The sequence below is a fragment of the Primulina tabacum genome, chromosome 2, assembly GCF_025594145.1.
Source record: "Primulina tabacum isolate GXHZ01 chromosome 2, ASM2559414v2, whole genome shotgun sequence".
Classification (NCBI taxonomy): Eukaryota; Viridiplantae; Streptophyta; class Magnoliopsida; order Lamiales; family Gesneriaceae; genus Primulina; species Primulina tabacum.
The window spans coordinates 44,017,950-44,039,062 of NC_134551.1; the positions used below are offsets into that span (position 1 = coordinate 44,017,950).

General features: G+C 33.8%; 3 protein-coding genes across 3 annotated transcripts; all 3 read right to left on the reverse strand.

Moving 5' to 3' along the window:
- Positions 1-7,545: 7,545 nt before the first annotated feature.
- On the reverse strand, positions 7,546-8,638 carry LOC142537931 (uncharacterized). Its single transcript, XM_075643389.1, has 3 exons — positions 8,259-8,638; positions 8,035-8,154; positions 7,546-7,940 (listed from the first exon to the last, which is right to left on the reverse strand). Exons 1-3 carry the CDS (start codon positions 8,415-8,417, stop codon positions 7,653-7,655), a joined length of 567 nt encoding a protein of 188 aa, XP_075499504.1. The 5' UTR covers positions 8,418-8,638; the 3' UTR covers positions 7,546-7,652.
- Positions 8,639-10,151: 1,513 nt separating this feature from the next.
- LOC142537932 (uncharacterized) lies at positions 10,152-11,815 on the reverse strand. The gene is made up of 4 exons (XM_075643390.1): positions 11,785-11,815; positions 11,407-11,684; positions 10,327-11,320; positions 10,152-10,240 (listed from the first exon to the last, which is right to left on the reverse strand). Exons 2-3 carry the CDS (start codon positions 11,598-11,600, stop codon positions 10,609-10,611), a joined length of 906 nt encoding a protein of 301 aa, XP_075499505.1. The 5' UTR covers positions 11,601-11,684; positions 11,785-11,815; the 3' UTR covers positions 10,152-10,240; positions 10,327-10,608.
- A 5,221-nt stretch (positions 11,816-17,036) lies between these two features.
- LOC142532338 (sufE-like protein 1, chloroplastic/mitochondrial) lies at positions 17,037-18,393 on the reverse strand. The gene has a single exon (XM_075638656.1). The coding sequence runs from the start codon at positions 18,273-18,275 to the stop codon at positions 17,229-17,231; it is 1,047 nt and encodes a 348-aa protein (XP_075494771.1). The 5' UTR covers positions 18,276-18,393; the 3' UTR covers positions 17,037-17,228.
- Positions 18,394-21,113: the final 2,720 nt, after the last annotated feature.

A 21,113-nucleotide genomic window follows, 5' to 3' on the forward strand; every position in this document is an offset into this window, starting at 1 on the left:
TTGGTTGGATTCCGGCCGAGTTGCAACAAGAGTTTCACAAAAAATCTCAACCCAATTCGACTAACCTGTCAACCCGATTTGATTTTTATTTGATTTTTATTATTATTTTGCTATTCGAAAAAATATAAACTAAAATTATAAAAAATCAAAACATATTAATATATAATCATAATAAAAAAAAATTAATTGATACTCATGATGATAATTTAAACTATTCATGCAAAATTTAATTGTTTCTTTGCAGCGGCCAAAATCAAACTACAAATACATAAAAATTCAAATTCATACCACCAAAATCTATATTGTGAAGTTCTTTCCGCCTTTGACAAAAGCAGGTTTGTGAATATCAACCGACTAGTTCACCTATAATGGAAAATAAATTCAAATTATGACACGAACGTGATATACAAGTTCCAAACTGCTTATATTGAACCTGTAATGGTTCAAACTGTTGGTATTGAACCTCTGTAAGATTTGAGCTCCCTAAAGTATTTCTTGGTTTCCTCACCTATAGGGATTAAATAATACATTCGTTAAAGTATATGAATACCACAACAAATTAGTCAACAAATGTTATTGTTTTAAATTTACTGATAGTTTTTCCTCTTGAGATAGATTCATTGGGGGAAGAGTTCTGATATTTCTTTTGATTGAGCTACCTCTGATTCGTTGGGGAATGATATTTGTTGTGCCTGAGATACTTCTGAAGTTTCCTCTGGCAAAGCATTGCTTCATTGTGTTTCCATCTGTTGTTCCAACTCTTTATTAACCTGACAAGACTTTTGATTGTGGCCTGATCCACCACATTTCCTGTAGTTGCTGCCTCTTTTAGCACCCTACAACTTAATCACATTCTTTTGTGCTTGTTTGTTCTTAGATGCAGGAGGTGGTTCATCTGCTTCCCTTCCCCGGAAGGTAAGAATTACTCATCTTTGCCACATGAATCATCCATGAATATCCACTGTACTTGCATTGGGCCCAGATCCTAATCTTGTTATTCTTTATGAAATTAACCGAATTTCCCTCGTTGGTGCAATAGGTTTCAATTGCAAATTTTGTCTTTTGGTTCGAGTTGAAGATCAATACATGTTTTAAATCTGGAATTACTGATTGCTTCTTCGGATCATATATGGGTTATGCTTGTCTTTCCTCGTCATCATGATCATGAACACTTCTTAAGATATTTCCGCTTTCGCAAACATCATCTGAGAACTTATTTGCAACTTCATTCTCACCAACAACATTTTTCCCCTTAATAGTATTTTGGCTTTGGAGTATTTCATCTTGAAGTTTACAGCTCGAAGCTTCAAGGTGAACTAAATATATATCACACTCATAATTTTCCAGAATATGGTTTCTAATATTCAGAACATCTTCATCACTTTCCAAATATCCAACTTTACCAGCTTTTCCAAATTTGTGCCAAAATTTCAAAGAAATTCTTTCTTTAAATCCAACTTCTTATGCAAATCCCCATAATTCAATCTGTCCTAACTTATCAAGGTCAACAAAGTTGAAATGCCCAACACTTCCACGGACGTATTCGTTGTGTTTACCACGAACTTGAATTTTTCCACTATAATCATCTTCAATATAAACTGATCGAATTATCTCATTCTACCTAAATGTCAAGCACATAAAATCATTGGTAAAAACATGGCCATTAGCAATGCACTCAAACACATCTATTTATTTATGCATACGAAATTATCACAGTTTGGAGTGATCTCCAGTGAAAAGGTACTTCTCTTGGACATTAGCCCTCCGATGAAACACACAAATCTGATGACAAAGTAACATCGAAATTTTCAGATAAATAAAGCTCAATCAAACTTCAAATTTAAATTTTAAAGCAAAACTGAAATACAAATGTATTGAGTGCACGAAGGTATATTTAATTCAGAGTTTTGATGATTTATAATTCAACACGAACAAAATATGATTATCCACATAGAGCGGAAGCAAGAGAAATAAAAAAAAAACATTCAACAGGAAAAAACATCAATTTATACAGAAAATTCGAATCTACATTACCTGCTATTAGTTGAGAGAAAATAAAAAAAATGAACAATAACATTGACGAATAATTCGTCCGCAGTGATTCTGTGTGCTGGTGTTGAGCTACAAATTAGAACAATGGAGTAATATAAATGAACTTGGGGCATCCAATTCTGGGTTTTGGGGCTTTTACGGGGTGTGTGAATGGCACGTGATGAAATCCCATTAGTTTTAATCATGAAATAGACCGAAGCACGAAACGGAGATGAGGTTTTAAAGGTGTTTTGTGACAAACCCCTGATTATGATGGTTCAAATAATTTGATGTTAGAAATTTCTTAACAAAATCATGTTTCTACGTATCTATGAACATGATAAACAATATGCAGAAGCAGATCGACCGTTGTCTCGGACATCGAATGATTTGTAAGTTTTCTGATTTCCTCCTATTGAAGCTTTTAAGCATTCCAACTCTGTCCGTAGATGATGTATTTTGTTCTTATGTGGTGTTTGCTTAGGGACCTCAATCACCGTTATTTATAAGCATTTCTCATATCATCGATGAGTTTATCGGGAGCTCGAGAGTCAAAAGAAGAGGCGTATACGCGTCTCAATTTTCTAAAGTTGAAGGCGGCTTGTACCGTTTGTAAAAAATGTAGGTTATGGTCGTTGTCATTTCCTACACGTCTTTCCTTCTTTTGATAGATATGCGTCATTTTTCTTACATTCTCCCCCTTGACCCATGTATCTCTTTTACCATAGGAGATAACAAAACACATGAATCATGACGATATGTCCTCTAAAAGCGAGTATTATCTTCCATGTATTACAATGCATTATGCATCTCAAATTTGTATAATAACTGAATGAATAAGCCCTATGTTTATTTGAGGTCCAACTTTATTGATATTTCTCAAATCAATGAATGTGTGCACAAAAAATATGAGAAAATATCACATCATAGTTTCATTAAATTTGTTCTTACAACAAAATTACATAAAGGAACCAAGTCTCATTTTTTCTGTATGATCCTTAAATTTCAATGATGACATGCCTTTAGTCAAAGGAACTGCAATCATTAATTCAGTGCTAATGTGCTCGATAATTAATTTTTTATCTTTAACACGCTCTCGTATGACTAAATACTTAATATCGATCTGCTTGGTTAGACTACCACTTTTGTTATGTTTAGTCATAAAAATAGCAGCTGAATTGTCAAAATATATTCTCAATGGCCTAAATATAGAATCCTGATTCTAAGTCTCGAAATGAAACTCTTCAATCATACACCATGTGAGGTTGCCTCAAAACAAGCTACAAACTTAGCTTCCATGGTGGAAGTAGCAATCAATGTCTTCTTTGCACTTCTCTAAGATACAGCTCCTCCAGCTAGCATGAAAATATATCCTGAAGTGGATTTTCGTGAATCAATGCAGCCAGCGTATTTTGAATCAGAGTAGCCAATTACTTCCAAATTCTCAGTTCGTCTGAACATAAGCATATAATTTTTGGTCCCTTGAAAGTACCTCATCACTTTCTTTGCAGCTTTCCAGTGGTCTAAGCCTGGATTACTCTGATATCTTCCTAACATCCCAACAACAAATGCAATGTTATTTTTGGTGCAAACTTGAGCATACATCAAGCTTCCAACAGCAAAAGCTTAAGAAATATTTTTCATTTGTTCCCGCTCTATATCATTCTTTGGGCATTTTCTTAAATTGAACTTATCACCTTTCACAATGGGAGCTATGCTTGGTGAACAATATTTTATCCGATATATCTCTAAAACTTTGTTGATATAGATTTCTTGAGACATACCTAGAACACCTCGAATTGGTTGCAAGTAATATATCATCCACATATAAAATAAGAAAATAAATCTTACTCCCACCGACCTTCTAGTATATACATAGATCCATGGGTTCTCTAACTTCAGGTTGTTTCATATAAACATCTTTCTCTAATTCTCCGTTGAGAAAATTCGTTTTCACATCCATTTGTTGTAAATCTAAGTCAAAATGTGCTACTAATGCTAGAATGATACGGAGAGAATCTTTCTTAGATACAGGAGGAAAAGTTTCCTTATAGTCAATTACTTCCTGCTGAGTGAATCTTTAGCTACGAGTCTTGCTTTATATCTTTCAACGTTGCCTAATGAATCTTTCTTTGTTTTGAAAACCCATTTGCATCCAATGGTTTTTACACCATCAGGCAACTGAACAAGATCTCATACTCCATTAAATGTCATATAATTCATCTCTTCTTTCATAGCATTAAACCATAGTTTTGACTTATTACAACTCATGTCTTGTAAAAACGTTTCAGGATCATTTTCGGCTCCAATGTTAAAGTCTGATTCTTGTAAGTACACAACATAATAACTAGATCATGATATTCTTATTCTAGTAGATCTCCTTAAGTTGTTTGTTTGATAAAAAAATTCTTGTTGTTCTTCATTAAAAACTTGATCTACTAGATTTTCATACGTGATTTGTGCAAATTCAGCAACCGGTTGCGTAGCATCCGTTTGGTCTTGAGGGGTGTCAATAACAACCAATCTATTATTTGAATAAGAGAGTTGTGAATTAATGTGATTTTTCTCAAAAACTATGTCATTTGATTGATCATTCCCACTAATCAAGTCATTCTCAAGAAATTTTGTATTTCTTGATTCCACAATTCTAGTGTTGTGAGATGGACAATAGAATCTGTGCTCTTTGGATTTTTTGGCATACCCAATTAAATATTCACTTATAGTTCTTGGGTCCAGTTTATTTTCACGTGGGTTGTAAACTCTTATTTCAGAAGGACAACCCCAAACGTGTATATGTTACAAATTCTGTTTCCAACATTTTAATAATTCAAATGGCGTCTTTGGGACAACCTTAGTTGGAACTCGGTTTAATATATACACATCTGTCTTAAGAGCTTCAGTCCACAAGGATTTATGAAGTTTGGAGCTACTAAACATGTAATGTTTGATTTCTCCCTTCAGCTTCACCATTTTGGTCCGGAGAACCAGACATAGTATATTGGGCAACAATCCCATGTTCTTGGAGAAACTTTGAAAACGGACCAGGTGTGTGACCATTCTCAGTGTATCTACCGTAATATTTTTCACCTTTATCAGTTATCACGATATTAATTTATTTATCACATTGTTTCTCTACTTCAGCCTTGAAAACTTTAAAGGCTTCAAGTGCTTGGTTTTTGTTATGAAGCATGTAGATATACATGTATCGTGAGTAATCATCAATGAAATAGATGAAGTATTTTGGACTTTTCATGTCCATATCTGGACAACAAACATATGAATGTATGATTTCTAATATTCATGTACTCCTCTTGGCATCTTTTTTAAACTTATTGATCTGTTTTTCCTTTATGTAGTCCACACAAGTCTCAGAATTAGTAAATCTAAAGTATTAAGTACTCCATCATTTACTAATCTTTTAATTATCTCTATGGAAATCTGTCACAATCTCCGATTCCATAGTATAGAGGAATCTCCATTTATAACACATATTTTGATACCTCTTTGAACATGCATAGTAGTGTTATTATTTTGTAAAAAAATAGAGAGAAGACCATCAATCACTGTATCATTTCCAACAATATTTGATTTATAAAATAAATTTATTGATTTATCCAAAAACTAGAAGGAATAACGAAGGGGTATAAGATTTGAAACTGAAATTAAATTCCTATTCCATAATTAGAGTGTTAGCAATTGCCTTATCTGAAGACTGAAACTGTTCATCAATAGCCTTAAGTAATTCTTTGATATTATTATGCTGATCGACGGAACCACTGCATGTCAGCAGAGATTTTGGTCTTTATGAACATTACACAAAGTCGATTAGATCGATCCCATTTTTCATAAAGATCAACATCATTTGGAATGCTGTTTTCAGTAATAACAGATGGTTCGTCTTCCCGTACAACATAATAAATATTCATCCACCCTAATTGAAGAAGAATTCTTTCTTTCCATATTTTATAATTATCGGCCTTCAGTTCGGGAATGTCACATTCATATCAGAAAAACTCGCAGGGTTGTTTAAATGCATAGAAATATAACATGCTTATTATTTTTAAAAATTTTGAGGTAATATCATGTTTTACCAATGTAAATCATGTATTAAAATCTAGTGACATAAAATTTGTCTGTAGGATAAAATTTTAATTCAATAGATTTTTCTAGAACTTTATGATAAAACTATCAAAATATATTTTTCCTTAACTCGTGCAGGGTAAATTAAGAAAAATATAATTTTGATATTTTAACCTAATTAGTTATATAGATATAATAAAAATCCATGTGGAGTAAAATTTATTATGTTTGTATAATTAATTACAATTGATGTCCATTATGTGATCCAAATCCACTTACTGCATAATTTTTCATAATTAAAGATGTTGTGATTATTCCTTAATTATTTAAAATTATACGGTTCTCTGAATAAATTTTGACTTTACTAAATGCTTTATATAATAATTATTTAGTGACACAATTAACACTTTCCAAGTGTGCTATCAGGAAAGATAGGTAGGGCTAAGGTACTTTAAACACCTAACTCTTGGACAGAGCAACGTTCATCAGGGAAACCATGTCAAGTCAAGACAGTTTAAACCGATATATGAAGAACTCTCTCAGATCATGTTTTCTTACGCCACCTTGTAATCATTATTTAACTTAATTATCCACATTTATGTGAATCTTTATAAGCAAAAACATTTTATAAAATAATTTTATATTCAAATTTTTACTTGATATGTTCATTTAAAATTATAAATAATTTTATATAATTTAATATGAACATAATGTAAATTTTAATGTTCTGAAATCTCATATTAAAAGTATAAAAATTATTTATGATTTTAATTTCAGTGTATTAACACTACAACAAATATGGGTTTTCGCGGGGCACATATATGCTATTCGCAGCGTACAATGCACCCTACACAACTATAAGCTGTTGAAAGTTTGAAGATAACAACGGCGTGTATCGCGCGCGGCAATTAATACTTTTGGCGGCGTGCAATGCGCGCTGCGATTAATATTATTTGCGGCGTTCTAACGCGCGCGGCAATTAATAATTTTGGCGGCCTGCAATGCACGCTGCTATTTGCATTATTTGCGGTGTTCTCTGCACGCTGTCATTAGTAGTTTACAACGGCACGCAATGCGCGCAGCATTTAGTATGATTCACGGCGGGTAACGTGCGCTGTAATTGATGTTTATAATCAGATCATTCACAGCGTGCGAATTTGCACGCTGCAGTTAAAGTTATTCACAACAAAAAGTATATGCTGCTCATGAGGGGTTTGTATTAAGATTTTTCATGACATGCGAGATGCGTGCTATTGAGGTGTTTGTATTAAGTTATTCACGATGAGTGCTACACGTTTCATTAAGGTTTATTCACGACTTGCAAATTGTTTTGTTAATAATGGCATTAATATCATGAATAAAAGTGAAACGGAAAAATCTAAACGCAAATAATTTGCATAACATGATCATCCAAGAGGAATAATGTCTATTATTCATTTTCTAATAAGAGAAGAAAAATTTTAAAACATAATAATAGTTCACTTAGTAACATGATTGTTATCCAAAAAAAATGTAAATCTTTCCAATCAGTAGAATCTATATCAATCACACAAAACTATAAGTTTAGATATCCATGCGACTGTGCTATCTATTGCATCGTCGAGATAAAGCATTTCATCATTTGGGCGTATCAAGTCTACCTTCTCCACCAAAACTTTATCAACCCAAACTTTCCAGCAAGTCCCTCCAAGAGGAATGTGATGCACTTTTGCTTTTGGATCTGTTGATGCAACTCGACCTTCTGCAACAACTTCATCACCACACCAATGAAGTAACTTACATTTAGTATTATCATGGATACCTTCACTATTCACATTCTTAAATTTTCTCTGCATATAATTAAACAATAAAAAATTATTAATTCTTTCATTTTACTTAAGCAACAAATTTGGTTTAGAAGTCATACAATTTAAAGATAGTTACCTGAGCAATTTCTACATTTTGCATAACATTATTAACATTACCAATTTTTTTTGCACCATTGATATCACTACTACTGCCAATATCATTCCCAATGCCACTACTAATGCCACCACTAGCAACCTAATTTTGACACAAAAATTATGTCAATTAATGTCACAATGTAAATCCAAGAATTTAATTGTACATACTTAACTTATTTTATCTAATATTGGTTAAATACTAACCTGTTCTTGATCATTTTGTTGCCTCATACTTTGGAGAAATATGGACCTCATTTCTTGCATTTCTTGTTGAAAGTTATTCATAATACTTTGAAGTTGTTTAATAGTTCCATTTTGTTGAATACAAGCACCAACTTTCGATGGTGTAACTCCAAAGCCCATCCCACGCACTCTACCTCGAGCTTCCTTGCCAAATACAAGGCTAATTGCATCATCGACAATGTTAATTGTATTTAGAGATTCGAGTGGACATTCTTCTATTTCTCTCTACAAAATATAATAAAGATATATTTTTTGAGTAAATAACAAATTTTTCTAACTTTCTGCAAATAACAAAGATATCATAGATTTATTACCATTTTCTCTCCATCAGCTTGACTACTAGGTTGTCAATTATTTTTCTTATGAGCCTCAATCCAAACTTCTGATCTTATAATTGGTGCTTCTGCAGGACTTTTTTCTCCCTTAACAAAGAAACATATAAAATGTATAAAAAAGTCATTAGAAAAGAAATTTAAAAGATGCATCATTACTTAAATATGAAAACTTTTTAAAAAAACTAGATGAAATTTTTTATAAATAATAATATTTACCATCACGTGGGCCAAACGTGCATAATCTCTCCGGCTCATTGTGTGATTGTAGTCTTGTTTTATCCTCATTTCTCTAAATTTTGCACTCTTCTCCTAAGAATCAAAATATATCACAAAAACTCATATATATATATATATATATATATATATATATATATATATATAGACTTAACTCTATTTAGTAGCTTCAAAACATAATAATCTAATCAAACATACTGTAATAGTAACTATGAGTGTGATAGGTTCCTAAGAAGTCATATTGATTATCACGGTAGTTTCAAAATATAAAATTTATGTAGATACAGAATCAAATATGCTAATCATTTTCATCTAAGTCATCATGAGAACATGATATGACAGTAGCTTCTGTTTTTCTCATATATCAAACCAATTGGATTATGTTTTCCTCATACATCAACTCTAGTTTCCGCTTTTCTCATCCTTTCACCACTTAGCAAATTTATTATTCTAGCCAACAGTCACACAAACATATAAGAGGAAACCAAAATCTCCATATCCATCAACAGACAATATATGTTAGAGAAAACTCTACATCTATAGAAATTATAACCTACCATGACGAGAATATAATGAAAATTTTTAAAAACATACTTCTAAAATAGCTTAACATTGGAGAAAATAATAAGAAATTACAAGTTAAATAACACAAACACAATCTTTAAAAACAAAATTGTAAATCATGATACTACTTACTGATTTTGGTCAATAACAGTGAATTAATACTTACTTGAAAGGAAGATGATAGTGTCTTCTTTACAAAAACGTCCCACTGATTTTGGTCTATAAATTCAGGCTTCAAAAGACTAAGATCTCGTGAAGCCACTCGGAAAAGACTAAGATCTCGTGAAGCCGCTCGGCCGGTATTAACTTCTCGTATAAGTATCTACAGCTTGGACTTTCTATCGCACCATAACTTACCTAACTTTTGAAATAATGTTTTTTTTCCAACTCCTCGACATTAAAATGCAGCTGTAAAATATGAAGTGTGAAATATGTCTAAATTTTGTTATAGAAGCTGAAAATAATAATTCAGTGACAGAGGACATTACCTGAAGACAACTTAACATCTTACTTTTCACATCTTCATCTATGTCATTCCATCCATCCAATGTATACGGAACAAATTCTTTTACCATACAACCTAGAAAAGATGTGTACTTCGCCGAATTATCTCCAATTGGTTGACCGAACTTATTACGCTCCAACACTTTGGGCTTTTGTTGGCCCCCTAAGCAAAATCAACTTTGATGGACCTCTTCCCTTTTTCCCAGCAATGTTTATGTCATCAACTGACTCTTTACCATGCAAATGTTGTGAAGCATCAGGTGAATTGTTAGATTCCATTCTCGATAGCCGATTAACATTTTTTTCCTGCAAAACAGCATAAATAGATGTTGAAGTGCACAAGTGTACTTATTAAAATAAACCAAGAATTAAAAAAGAATACAAGATATCACCTGAATTTCAGCTACAAATTCTCTGCTGCGTTTTTTGTCCATATTTCTCATCATTTGAATGCTATACAATGATTTGATAAAACATGTAATATGACATGATGCAATACTGAAAATTAACAAGAAAAATACGCTGAAACTGTAAATAAAAAGTAACGAAACCGGAGAAAAAAATTTATTTGTTCAAATAAATAACTATAAAATCTACAGCTAAAAATTTCAGTCATGAAATAAAATTTATTATTTCAAATAAATAAATATAAAATATATAGCTGAAAATTTCAATCATGGCATATCAATCACATCAATTCCCTCACACTCATTTCTTGAATACGGTTCTTTCTCAGTAATGTTAATCCCAAGTCTGGACACATCAAGAGGTTTTGACGACGTATATGCATCCTCTTCAAGAAAATTCATGTTATAAATACCTCGAGGCGGCGCTTTTAGCAAAACATACCAATTTGATTCATCATTTTCCCTAGAATAGAAAACTTGCTTTGCTTGTGATGCTAAAATGAAAGGATCGTTTTCAAAAATTCTTAGTCCTCGGTGTAAGTTGACCAGTGTAAAACCATCCTCCATTTTGATACCAGTTCTAGGATTGGCCCAATCACATCTAAAGACAGAAACTTTGAACAAATAATAGTCTAGTAACACAATATCTCGTATAACCTCATAATATGATAGTCTTCCTGCTGTATGTGAATCAGTAGAACTAGATTGACAAATAGTATCGGCTTCAACTGAAACACCACGATCTTGTGTCGATCTTCCAACGTCAGTTGTGTGGAACCGATGTCCATTTGTAATATAACCTGTATAAGATATAACATGTTTTCTTGGACCATGTGCTAGCCATCGAATCTGATCTGAAGAATTGTCATAAACATGTTTTGATAACCATTGAGAAAATGTTTCCATATGTCGTTTTTGTAACAATGTGCCATTGCTTGAGAAACAATGATCTGTTTGTTTAAGCTCCTCAATGTGCATCCTATTTAAAATCATTGAAAGATGATTGTTAAAATATACGAATTATGCAATATACCAAGACTATTAGAGTTGCAATTTACAACTCACTTTATGTAAGGATCAATTTCTGCAGTATTGAACAACACATATCGATGTGCTGCTTGCAACACATTTTCTTCTAAAATCTTTTCTTTTCCTTGAGAAATTGGGCAACCTTCCACTCCATTCTCCAAATCCTCATTCCGATTAGATCGTAGACCAATAATAGCAGCTTTTTTTATATAAGCTCTACAAAACCACATTCGTTCTTCTGCGAGGTAACACTCAGCTATGCAACCCTCTGGCCTTGCTCGGTTCTTCAGTACCCTTTAAGCATTTTCATAAACCTAAATAACAATACAAATTCTCATGAAAGAAGTGCTAAAGACACAATCTAATTCGTGGTACGATATTAAATTAGTATAAATATAGATTAACATTTATTACCTTTCCAATGGATACATCCAGCGGAATTGAACTGGCCCATACAGACGAGCCTCTCTTGTTAAATGAATTGTCAAATGAACAGAGATAGTAAAGAACGCAGGTGAAAAGTACCTCTCCAACATACATAGAGTTTCATCAATATAACTTAATAACACATTAAATAATTTTTTTTATTTTTTTAACAAAATAATAAAAATAAAATGAATTCATCACCCTTTGGCTCTCCTTTAAAAGCCAACTATATATATATATATATCACATTAATTATTATTTTTATTTTTTAAAAAAATAAGTAATAATAAAATGGAACATTTACTGACACAATTAGAAGAAAAATTGAAGACATCCAATTTGTGTGGGCTCCTTAATATTAAATACATACACGTTACTTTGCATTATTCAATACATGCAAGTCTTCATCTTCTACAATTTTTTTCTTCTTCTATATTTGTTTGCTCTCAAAATTTTGATCATCTCGTATCAAATAATTTTAGGAAACAATTATCATCTGCAAAACTTCAACCAAGAACAAGTTTTTCGTATCAGATATACTCCGAAGATGTTCTCAGGTAAATTATTTTATCCGATCTTCAAGCTTCTTACGCAAATTTCAGAAAGAAATTTTTCAAAATTTCATGATATTGAATTTTCAGAAAATGAAAACAAATTTTCAAGTTAGAGGTATCATGGGTCTGATACCAAATGTTAGAAATTTCTTAACAAAATTATGTTTCTACATATTTATGAACATGATAAACAATATGCGGAAGCAGATCGAACGTTACCTCAATCACCGCTATTTATAGGCATACGATGAGTTTATCGGGAGCTCGAGAGTCAAAAGAAGAGGCGTATGCGCGTCTCAATTTTCTAAATTTGAGGGGTCTTGTACTGTTTGTAACAAATGTAGGCTACAATAGTCAACATTTCCTACACGTCTTTCCTTCTTTTGATAAATATGTCATTTTTTTTACATTTGAAACGTCTAAGAAGAACACTTTAATCAAACTTATGAAGTATCTGCCCGTGACATGGTTTATTTCCCTTATCACGAAAAGTTTTATGACAGATTACCATGATTTTACTCGAGGTCACGAGGCTGTATCCACCGGTAGTATATGTTACCCGAAGGCTTGATACCGAAGCTAAGCTCGGGAACTTTACAATACCAGCAGGTGTGGAAGTTATACTGCCAATAACCATGTTCCATAATGACAGGGAAATTTGGGGGGACGACTCAATGGATTTCAATCCTGAGAGATTTAGCGAAGAAGTTTCCAAGGCACAGAAGGTAAGGTATATATGTACTTCCCGTTTGGTTGGGGCCGTCACATATGTGTTGGACAAACGTTCGCGATGTTAGAGGCCAAAATCGCCCTGGCCGTGATTCTACAATGCTTCTCTTTTGAGCTTTCACCGTCTTACAAGCATGCGCCTGACTATCTTATATCTCTTGTACCTCAACATGGTGCTCACTTGGTTATGAACAAGATATAGGGGATGAATGATTCTTCATATTTTGTGTCACTAAAGATATTTTATCGATTATTACTTCTACTCCTGAATTCTGATCGGTTGTGCTCAAGGATTCGATGTCTTTATACTTATTAGTTCCTATTATGGATCGAGAGCGATGAATATCTCTTCCATTTCTTTTTAGCTATCTCTAATCTCGTGTAGTTGAACGAAAAATTTAATAAAGCTGGACACGGAACTAACAGTGCTTAATGTTTATTTATGAAGCGTCAATCACATTTAAGTTTCATAAATATTACATTTCTCCAATGAACAATTCAACATACGTTATTCTCATAATTCAATGAAAAGGGATGAACATATTCAACATTGTTCATTAATTTCGAGAAAGGCATCAGCAAGTCTCTTTCCAAATTTGACTGATCCGACCTTGTTCAGATGCAGCTTATCGTCAATTTTATCTCCGCTCCCTTAGCAACAACCGTTACGACTTGTGGAAGCTTTATTTCCTTCGGAGCTTCTCTCACCATCATTTTGTATTCTCCGTTCCGGTGGCCATCGCCACCTAAATCAATAGACCATGTCGTAAAGTTAAGACAAATTGCAAGAAATTAGAAAAAATTCAACGTTAGCTTTTTCAACAGAATCGTGATGCCATTTTGATCAGACAAGATAATTTGAAAAAAATTGTTGCTTGCTAGTATTAGATTGGGATGTACGAGCTCAATAGATGGATGAATGCTGGCTGCTGCTGTCCGAGTATAGACCTTTCTATGCTTCAGCTGTCGGGCCATGCCAACAGTCTTACTTTTCTCCGCACAATCATAAATTGGTACGAGTTGTGTTCGAAAATGAGAAGCCGGAGGTGGAAGCCATAATCAAGAAGATCAAAATTTTAAGCTTTTGCTGTATTCTTGGTGCAATTTCTGTTATAGATGCATTGCAGTAAGATTTGTCTGTTGTGAACATCATTATGATAGCTAAGTTCTTGAGAATGTCTAATGTAGTTGTATTTGTATTATCTTTTTAAATTTATTAATGAAACTCATTTCATTAAAAAAAATAAAATGATATGAGCTCATGAAAGGGTTGTCTTACTAATAGCTTGTGAGTTTTTTTTTTTGTTGAGAAAATAATTTTGGTGGACTAATTTATGCTATTAATTTAGGTTTTGGTCCATAAAGTATTCATAATTTTGATGCAATAACTTTGATTTTTTTACCCTATTTTGTCGGAATACTGACATCGCTAAAAAATACTGATGTTAGCATGATCACAAAAATTATTAACAGGCAACAATTATTTGTTAGTGGAATAAAAATATTTATTTTCCCTGTATTTATATGTTGTACCTTGCTCCAGCATATCATGTATATTTTCTATAATTGAATCACATATGAATGTAGTTTAAATGAAACTTGAAAGACATGATCTCTCCCTTAACTGATACTTAAATTTTTTCTAATAATTTTTTTAAAAAATATATATATGTTAAGTATGTTAAAAAATCTCCGTAGCTCCGAAGTGAATGCCACAAATTAAAAGATCCTTCTAGGCTGATAAATTAATTTTTAGTTAGTCGATTCTCTTCTAGATTTATTACGATAATGTTGGTATTGACGTACCACAAGCACTGGCAAGTCCGGGAGTCCCAAATCAGCCCGCACATTGGTAAGAAACTTGGCCAATCTGCTTCCATATAGCTTAGCATCTTCATAGTGAATCGCGTCACTTCACCTTGGTACCAAAGAAGAGCTTTAATCTCGCCTCCACCTTGCAATGCAACCTCAGCCCTATACACCAACTTGTTGTAATGACCGCTAACATCGTCTTTCATCCACTGCATGATACTTGTTTGCCATGCGTGCAAGGGATCAGACCGATCGTCCCGAATCCCGGGTTCTGGATCAAGATTATATTGGCAAACGGCATTCCGGGCCCGACTCCCATAAATTCTTGTCGATACCTACGTTAAGGCTGTGGGAGCTGCCCGTTTCCACGTCTGATTGGCATCGAGCATGAGAATTTGCAGGTTGGAGAGAAAGTACTCCAGGGGTAAGTACTGTTGTCGTTAGGATATCCTCTACCAGCCATATTGCTTTGTCTGGCTACGATGAAGATGCTTTTATAACTTGAATCATTTTAATTTTCATTTTCTATAGTAGCCAAACTAGAACGTGCCAGAAGGAAGTATTTCATGCAAAAAGGTAGAGATGGATTTGGGGAAGGGGACACACATCTGTTCATTACCTCTCCCACTTTTTCCTCCCTTCACCCTTCACCCTTCACCCTTCACCTTTCATTGATACTAGTTACTCTGCACACGCGATACATGTGTACAATTTTTTTATCATTAACGATGGACTAAAGTGAAATTTAACAAATTATGGAGTGACTAAATTGATATTTGAATTGTTGAAATAAAAAAAATAAAAATAAAAGTGTGTGTTGAAATTGAAAAAAAAAACAAAAAACAAAAGTGTAATATTAGTATCATATAAGGATAAAATTGAAAAAATGTGTGTTGAAATTGGAAAAAAAAAAAACAAAAACAAAAGTGTAATATTAGTAAAATATAAGGGTAAAATTGGAAGAAAAATTTGGTGTCCTCACACTTAATAATATAGTATAGAAGTATAGATAGTATAGATAGCAATATATACTTACAAATGGGATTGTGGTTATTCTGTGTGTTTTTTCTTTAACAAATAAAATAACTTTGTTAAAATTGATTAAAAGGTATAAAATTTGTGTGAGAAAAAAATTGAAGTTTAAACAATTTCGAAGGAAATTACAAAAGCGTACCTGGGATCGTCTTGCCTAGCTAAGGCTCGCATTCTAGCAATGTCAGTGAGTTTCTATTTTCTTTGGAGTGCAAGGAACTCGAGACTCTTCAAGAATATTGAATCGTGCTTCAATATTTCGTTTCAAAATAAATTAAAGAGTGTCTTTAGATTTTATATCGCTTTTATCCTCAAGATTTTGCACTTCAGACTCAAGGCCTTTGAATGATTTGTAATATTAATCAATTAATCACATGGACAATGGCAAAATCAGAGGAAGACACTACATCAATCCAACTTTGTCAAATGAAAAATAAGGTAACGGAAATATGAACAGTAAACTCTGTGTAACCCATAGAACAAACCAAAACCGAACCAGTCATGTGACTGGTTCCATTTGGAGGGAACAGAACCTGCCCACCCGTTAAGCATGACTACCATAGATCTATAAAGTCTTCAAGTGATTCAAAAAATGTGCTAATCAACATGAATAGAGATGTAACCAAAGTGTCAAGAGATTTGAAACCCATTTTTCCAACAGAATTTCTGTACAAAGATGATTCCTATTACTGTAGTCCTATACCACCGATATATCCCCGCAATCTATCGAAGTCACCATTTCAAAAAATGAAAAGGTGAACAGATAATTGATGCTGGCGAGATAAGCTTCGAACAAAAGGTTAACTACACAACCAAGAATGTGCCACCTCAATAATATACTTCTGAATCAATGCTTTCCAACACAAGATAAATATCTAAGAATTAAACTACATAAAATTCTAGTTTCCTATTCAACTGACACCAATACTAAGCCTCTAAATCAGCATAAATGAATAGCAGTCATGAACCAAGGTCCCCATAACAAAAAAACTAGATGAAACTCAACCACTAGATGTCAAAATATCATTAAGCAAGAAGAATGAAGATCAGCGCACAACACTGGCAGATCATAGACAAATAACAAACCATAGAATCAGCTAAAGGATTTCAAGATTGGAAACAAAAAATAAAGGCAATTAATCCACTGCAAAGCTACTATAAATGTATCATACCTGATCAAGATAAAGTGTAAAGCGACGTTGTATCTTTAAAAAAAACACATATTCTGTCATCAATTTTATTCCAGTGAATTAGTATCTGTTTATAAAGAAAGTAAAATTAAACCTCAACCATGATAAGATTACTTCACGGATTGCCATCTTCGGCTGGCGTTTTTGCCACAATCGACAAAGCATGTAATCCACCCTGCAACTCGTCTTGCAACAAGCTGTAAATCAATCTGTGCCTCTTAACCAAACTTTTCCCTTCAAATTCTTCAGAAACCACTTTTACATTGAAATGCGTCTCAGCATCACTTCCTCGAAAATTTGTATGCCCGGCATGCTGATAAGATATATCCTCAACTTCCAATTCTAAGGGCCGGAGCTCTTTCTCCAGCATTTCTTTAATCCGCATCCCTCTACTGCCCAACAAACCTCCATTGCCTGAATCAATACCAGTATAAGTTTCACTAGATTTGGATCCATCATCTCCGCCACCATCATTCGGCTCCAAATTTGAATTTTCAACCGGTCTTTTTCCAAATTCTTCACCAGTTGAATTTCCTGCCTTTTCAGCTTCAACATACAGCTGCAAAGCCTTCTTTTGCATCAATTTCAACATATTCAAGAATCCATTATTCCGAGAAGGAGTTAAACTCTGCTGCAACCCCAAAAGCACCACAAAATCAGGTGATACCCTCACAATCTCATCCACAGGCCGGCCCGATAGACCTTGAACTAGCAAGGCAGCGAGCCCTTTAGTGAGAACAGAATCAGAATCGGCCTCAAAGATAACATTTTTATCGCTATCAAGGTATGCTCTGACCCACACCTGAGAAACACAACCTTGCACTTTGTTATCACTGGTTTTATACTGAGACTCCAAAGGGTTCAGGTTTCTTCCATAGAATAACAATTGCTCATACTTGGCCTTTGGTTCTTGAACTCCCTGGAAAAGATTGATAATATCTTGTAGCTTAGGTGGCAGCTCTTCAACGGGTTGAAGAGAAACCGAAGGCGGAGCGGAAAAATTGGGTTTCTTCGTAGGTATTCTTTGCATCGTAACGGTATTAAAGAAGAACAATTTGTGGGGTGGTGACCGTAACAAAGATGAGGCTTTTATCGTATTCGAAATTTGGGTGTTTGTATGGTGGAGGAGGAGGGAGTATGGGATTCTGCTATAAACTGACATGAGATTTCGATTTCGATTTCGATTTCGATTTCTGATACTTAATTGCGACTTTGAATTCCCAGATAATTTTCTTGGGCTGTGATTTGGCAGCGAGGGTTTGAAGAAGATAGAGAGAGAGGTCGACAGCGGTTTTTTTTACAAATAATTTAATTTTTAAAAATTAATTCAAAAATAATTTTTTTTAAAAAAAGTGACAAAACTACTGCAATCCGTGTTTCGTAAACACGGATGGTGCTCACGTGCAGCAGAGTCCGTGCTTACGAAGCGCGGTCGCTGCTCCCACGTGGAGCGTCCACGCTTAGTAAGCGTGGACTATCCTACGTGGCGCTGTTCCATTCGACCAATTCTGCTGGATTCCTTCTTCTTTCTTTCCTCCTCTTTTCTTTCCCGTCTCATTTTCGCATTTCTCAATTTCTCCTTTCCTCACCGAAAAATTTTTGTGACGAAGTTGAGAAGATCTACAACATATTTCAGAATGGCAGATAATCGAAATCCAGAAAATCCCAGTGTCCTCTATTTACAAGCGACACATATGTCATCAAAAGTTTCTTTCTCAACCGTTGATGATATTATCAAAGTGAAGAGGTCAGACAATTTGATTTGGTAGTTATATACTGATAATTACTTACACCGTCGTGTAATGACATTTAAATCATATGGATTTTTATAGAGTTTTATAATTTGGCTCACAAGTTTATGATAATCATTTGATTACTGCTCTTATTGAACGTTAGCGACGCGAGACACAAACGTTTTATTTTACATGTGGTGAAGCAACAGTCACGTTACAAGATGTTTCAATAATTTGGAGTCTAACAATTGATGGTGAAGCAGTAACTGGAGTAGATGTATCACATAAAGTTGAGGAATGACAACACATATGTTTGGATATATTGGGATTTTTTCCAGCATCAGAACATTTGAAAGGTGGCCATCTGTCTATGACTGCACTACACGATCATTGCATGTCTAACCTTGTTAATGATGATACTTCAGAAGTAGATGTTGTCAAATTTACCCGTTGTGTTGCGTTAATGATTATTAGAGGAATAATGTTCCCTGACTAGCAAGGAGGGTCTGCTGGACTAATATTTTTGCAACTGCTACGAGATATTGATAACGTGAAGTCTTATAGTTGGGGTAGTGTAGTTTTAGCATTTCTATACCGTGAGTTGTGTAACGCGTCACGCATAGAGAAGACTACAATGACTGGACCTTTATATATCCTGCAGGTATCTTTAATGTGATCTGATTATTAAACACAATTTTTATGTTAAATTTGTTGAACTATTTTTATTACTATAAGCGGATATGGGCACGGAGAAGGATTAAATGTGTTAACCCCGATCGAGATGAGTTAACATTAGTTGTACCTCCAGTTGATCCTGATGCTTTTATTTCAATTTCTCCATATGGTGCACGGTAATATTTAAAAATTATTGTGGTAATATCAAATTTATCTCTTATAATTTTTTGATATGTAATTGTGTTTTGTTAAATTGTAGGTGGAAAGTTGGATTTAGCTACACACATTCGCCAACACATTCTGTAAGAATTATAAAGATTCTCTAGATCGTATGAATCATAATGAGGTATTATAGAATTTTAATATTTAATAGGATTAAATGAAGACTAATTTGTTTTGATTAAATGAATATTTAATTTTAACATTTTTATTTTTACAGTTTAATTGGATCGTTTACCAGAAGAATGACATAGATGTGAAGACGATTATTGATTCATACGACAACAAAATATGGCGTTGTGTTTGTCCCCTTATATGCTTTGACATCGTGGAGATCAATTGTCCTAATCGGGTCATGCGACAATTTTGAAGACGGCAATCAATTCCAGGGTCTGCCGTCGACAATGACGATATGCATAATATAACAAGAATAGGACATCACACCGATTGGAGAGATTATCATAGAAATTCAATTGAGTTGTGGAATAATAGGCTGAGATATGTTTCTAAAGGGGTGCGACATAGGCGATCGATGCAAACTGACGAAGACTACTTCCAATGGTATAATCGAATAACTGTGCGCACCATATCACCTGCAGTTACTGTCGTTGGTTTTCAACCACATCCGTACAATACTTTTGTCAGACAATTTAATGTTCCACAAAATTTCAGTACGCCTTCTCCTTTTTCGCATCAGTCATCATTCGGGTGGAGAAGTGACATGGTTAGACAACCAAGTGGATTTGCAGGAGCCTCTACTATTATTACGTCAGCTGAATTGAATATTACAGGAACCTCTACTACTCAACCTGGTTTTTTCAGTGATTCAGGGTTTGCTTATTTTCGTTCGTTTGGTTAACCGTATTTTCAGACTCCTTATTGGTCGAACACACAAAGTTTTACAAATTTGCTTAATGTTGGACCTCAAAATATTGTGCATGATACTCAACCACAAAGGAATGTTATTTCACCTATCACTTATCCAGGTTACTCAAATGAGGAAAATCCTGAAGATGTAGGATTGCGTAGAGAGACGAGAAGACGAAATCCACCTGATTGTGGAACAAGTAGTCATTTGTATCATTTAATTATGACGATGATTCTTCTAGTTAATTGTAACTATATAATTTCTATTGTTGTACAGTTTGCATTGTTGGATAATTCAAATTATATTTTGTACAAAAGTTGTTTCCATCGATTGAGATATAATACAACAAATAAACATAGTTAAATCATTGCGAAATTCAATAATAAAAACATACACCTCAACTCATCGTGTCATAAAAAAACGTGATCCATAATATTATTTCATAACGAACTTTGAACGAAAGGGTAATATGCCAAATCAGAAGAGGCATCAGGACTCACTGTCC

Excerpts from the sequence above, each read along its gene's own strand:
- LOC142537931 (XM_075643389.1), bottom strand. The coding sequence starts at position 8,417 with ATGGGCTTTGGAGTTACACCATCGAAAGTTGGTGCTTGTATTCAACAA. Across the intron at positions 8,155-8,258 it reads AACAAAATGATCAAGAACAG|GTTGCTAGTGGTGGCATTAG; the intron begins GTTAGTATTTAA and ends TGTCAAAATTAG. Across the intron at positions 7,941-8,034 it reads AAAATGTAGAAATTGCTCAG|AGAAAATTTAAGAATGTGAA; the intron begins GTAACTATCTTT and ends AATTATATGCAG.
- LOC142537932 (XM_075643390.1), bottom strand. The coding sequence starts at position 11,600 with ATGTGGTTTTGTAGAGCTTATATAAAAAAAGCTGCTATTATTGGTCTA. Across the intron at positions 11,321-11,406 it reads GAAATTGATCCTTACATAAA|GATGCACATTGAGGAGCTTA; the intron begins GTGAGTTGTAAA and ends GATTTTAAATAG.
- LOC142532338 (XM_075638656.1), bottom strand. The coding sequence starts at position 18,275 with ATGTCAGTTTATAGCAGAATCCCATACTCCCTCCTCCTCCACCATACA.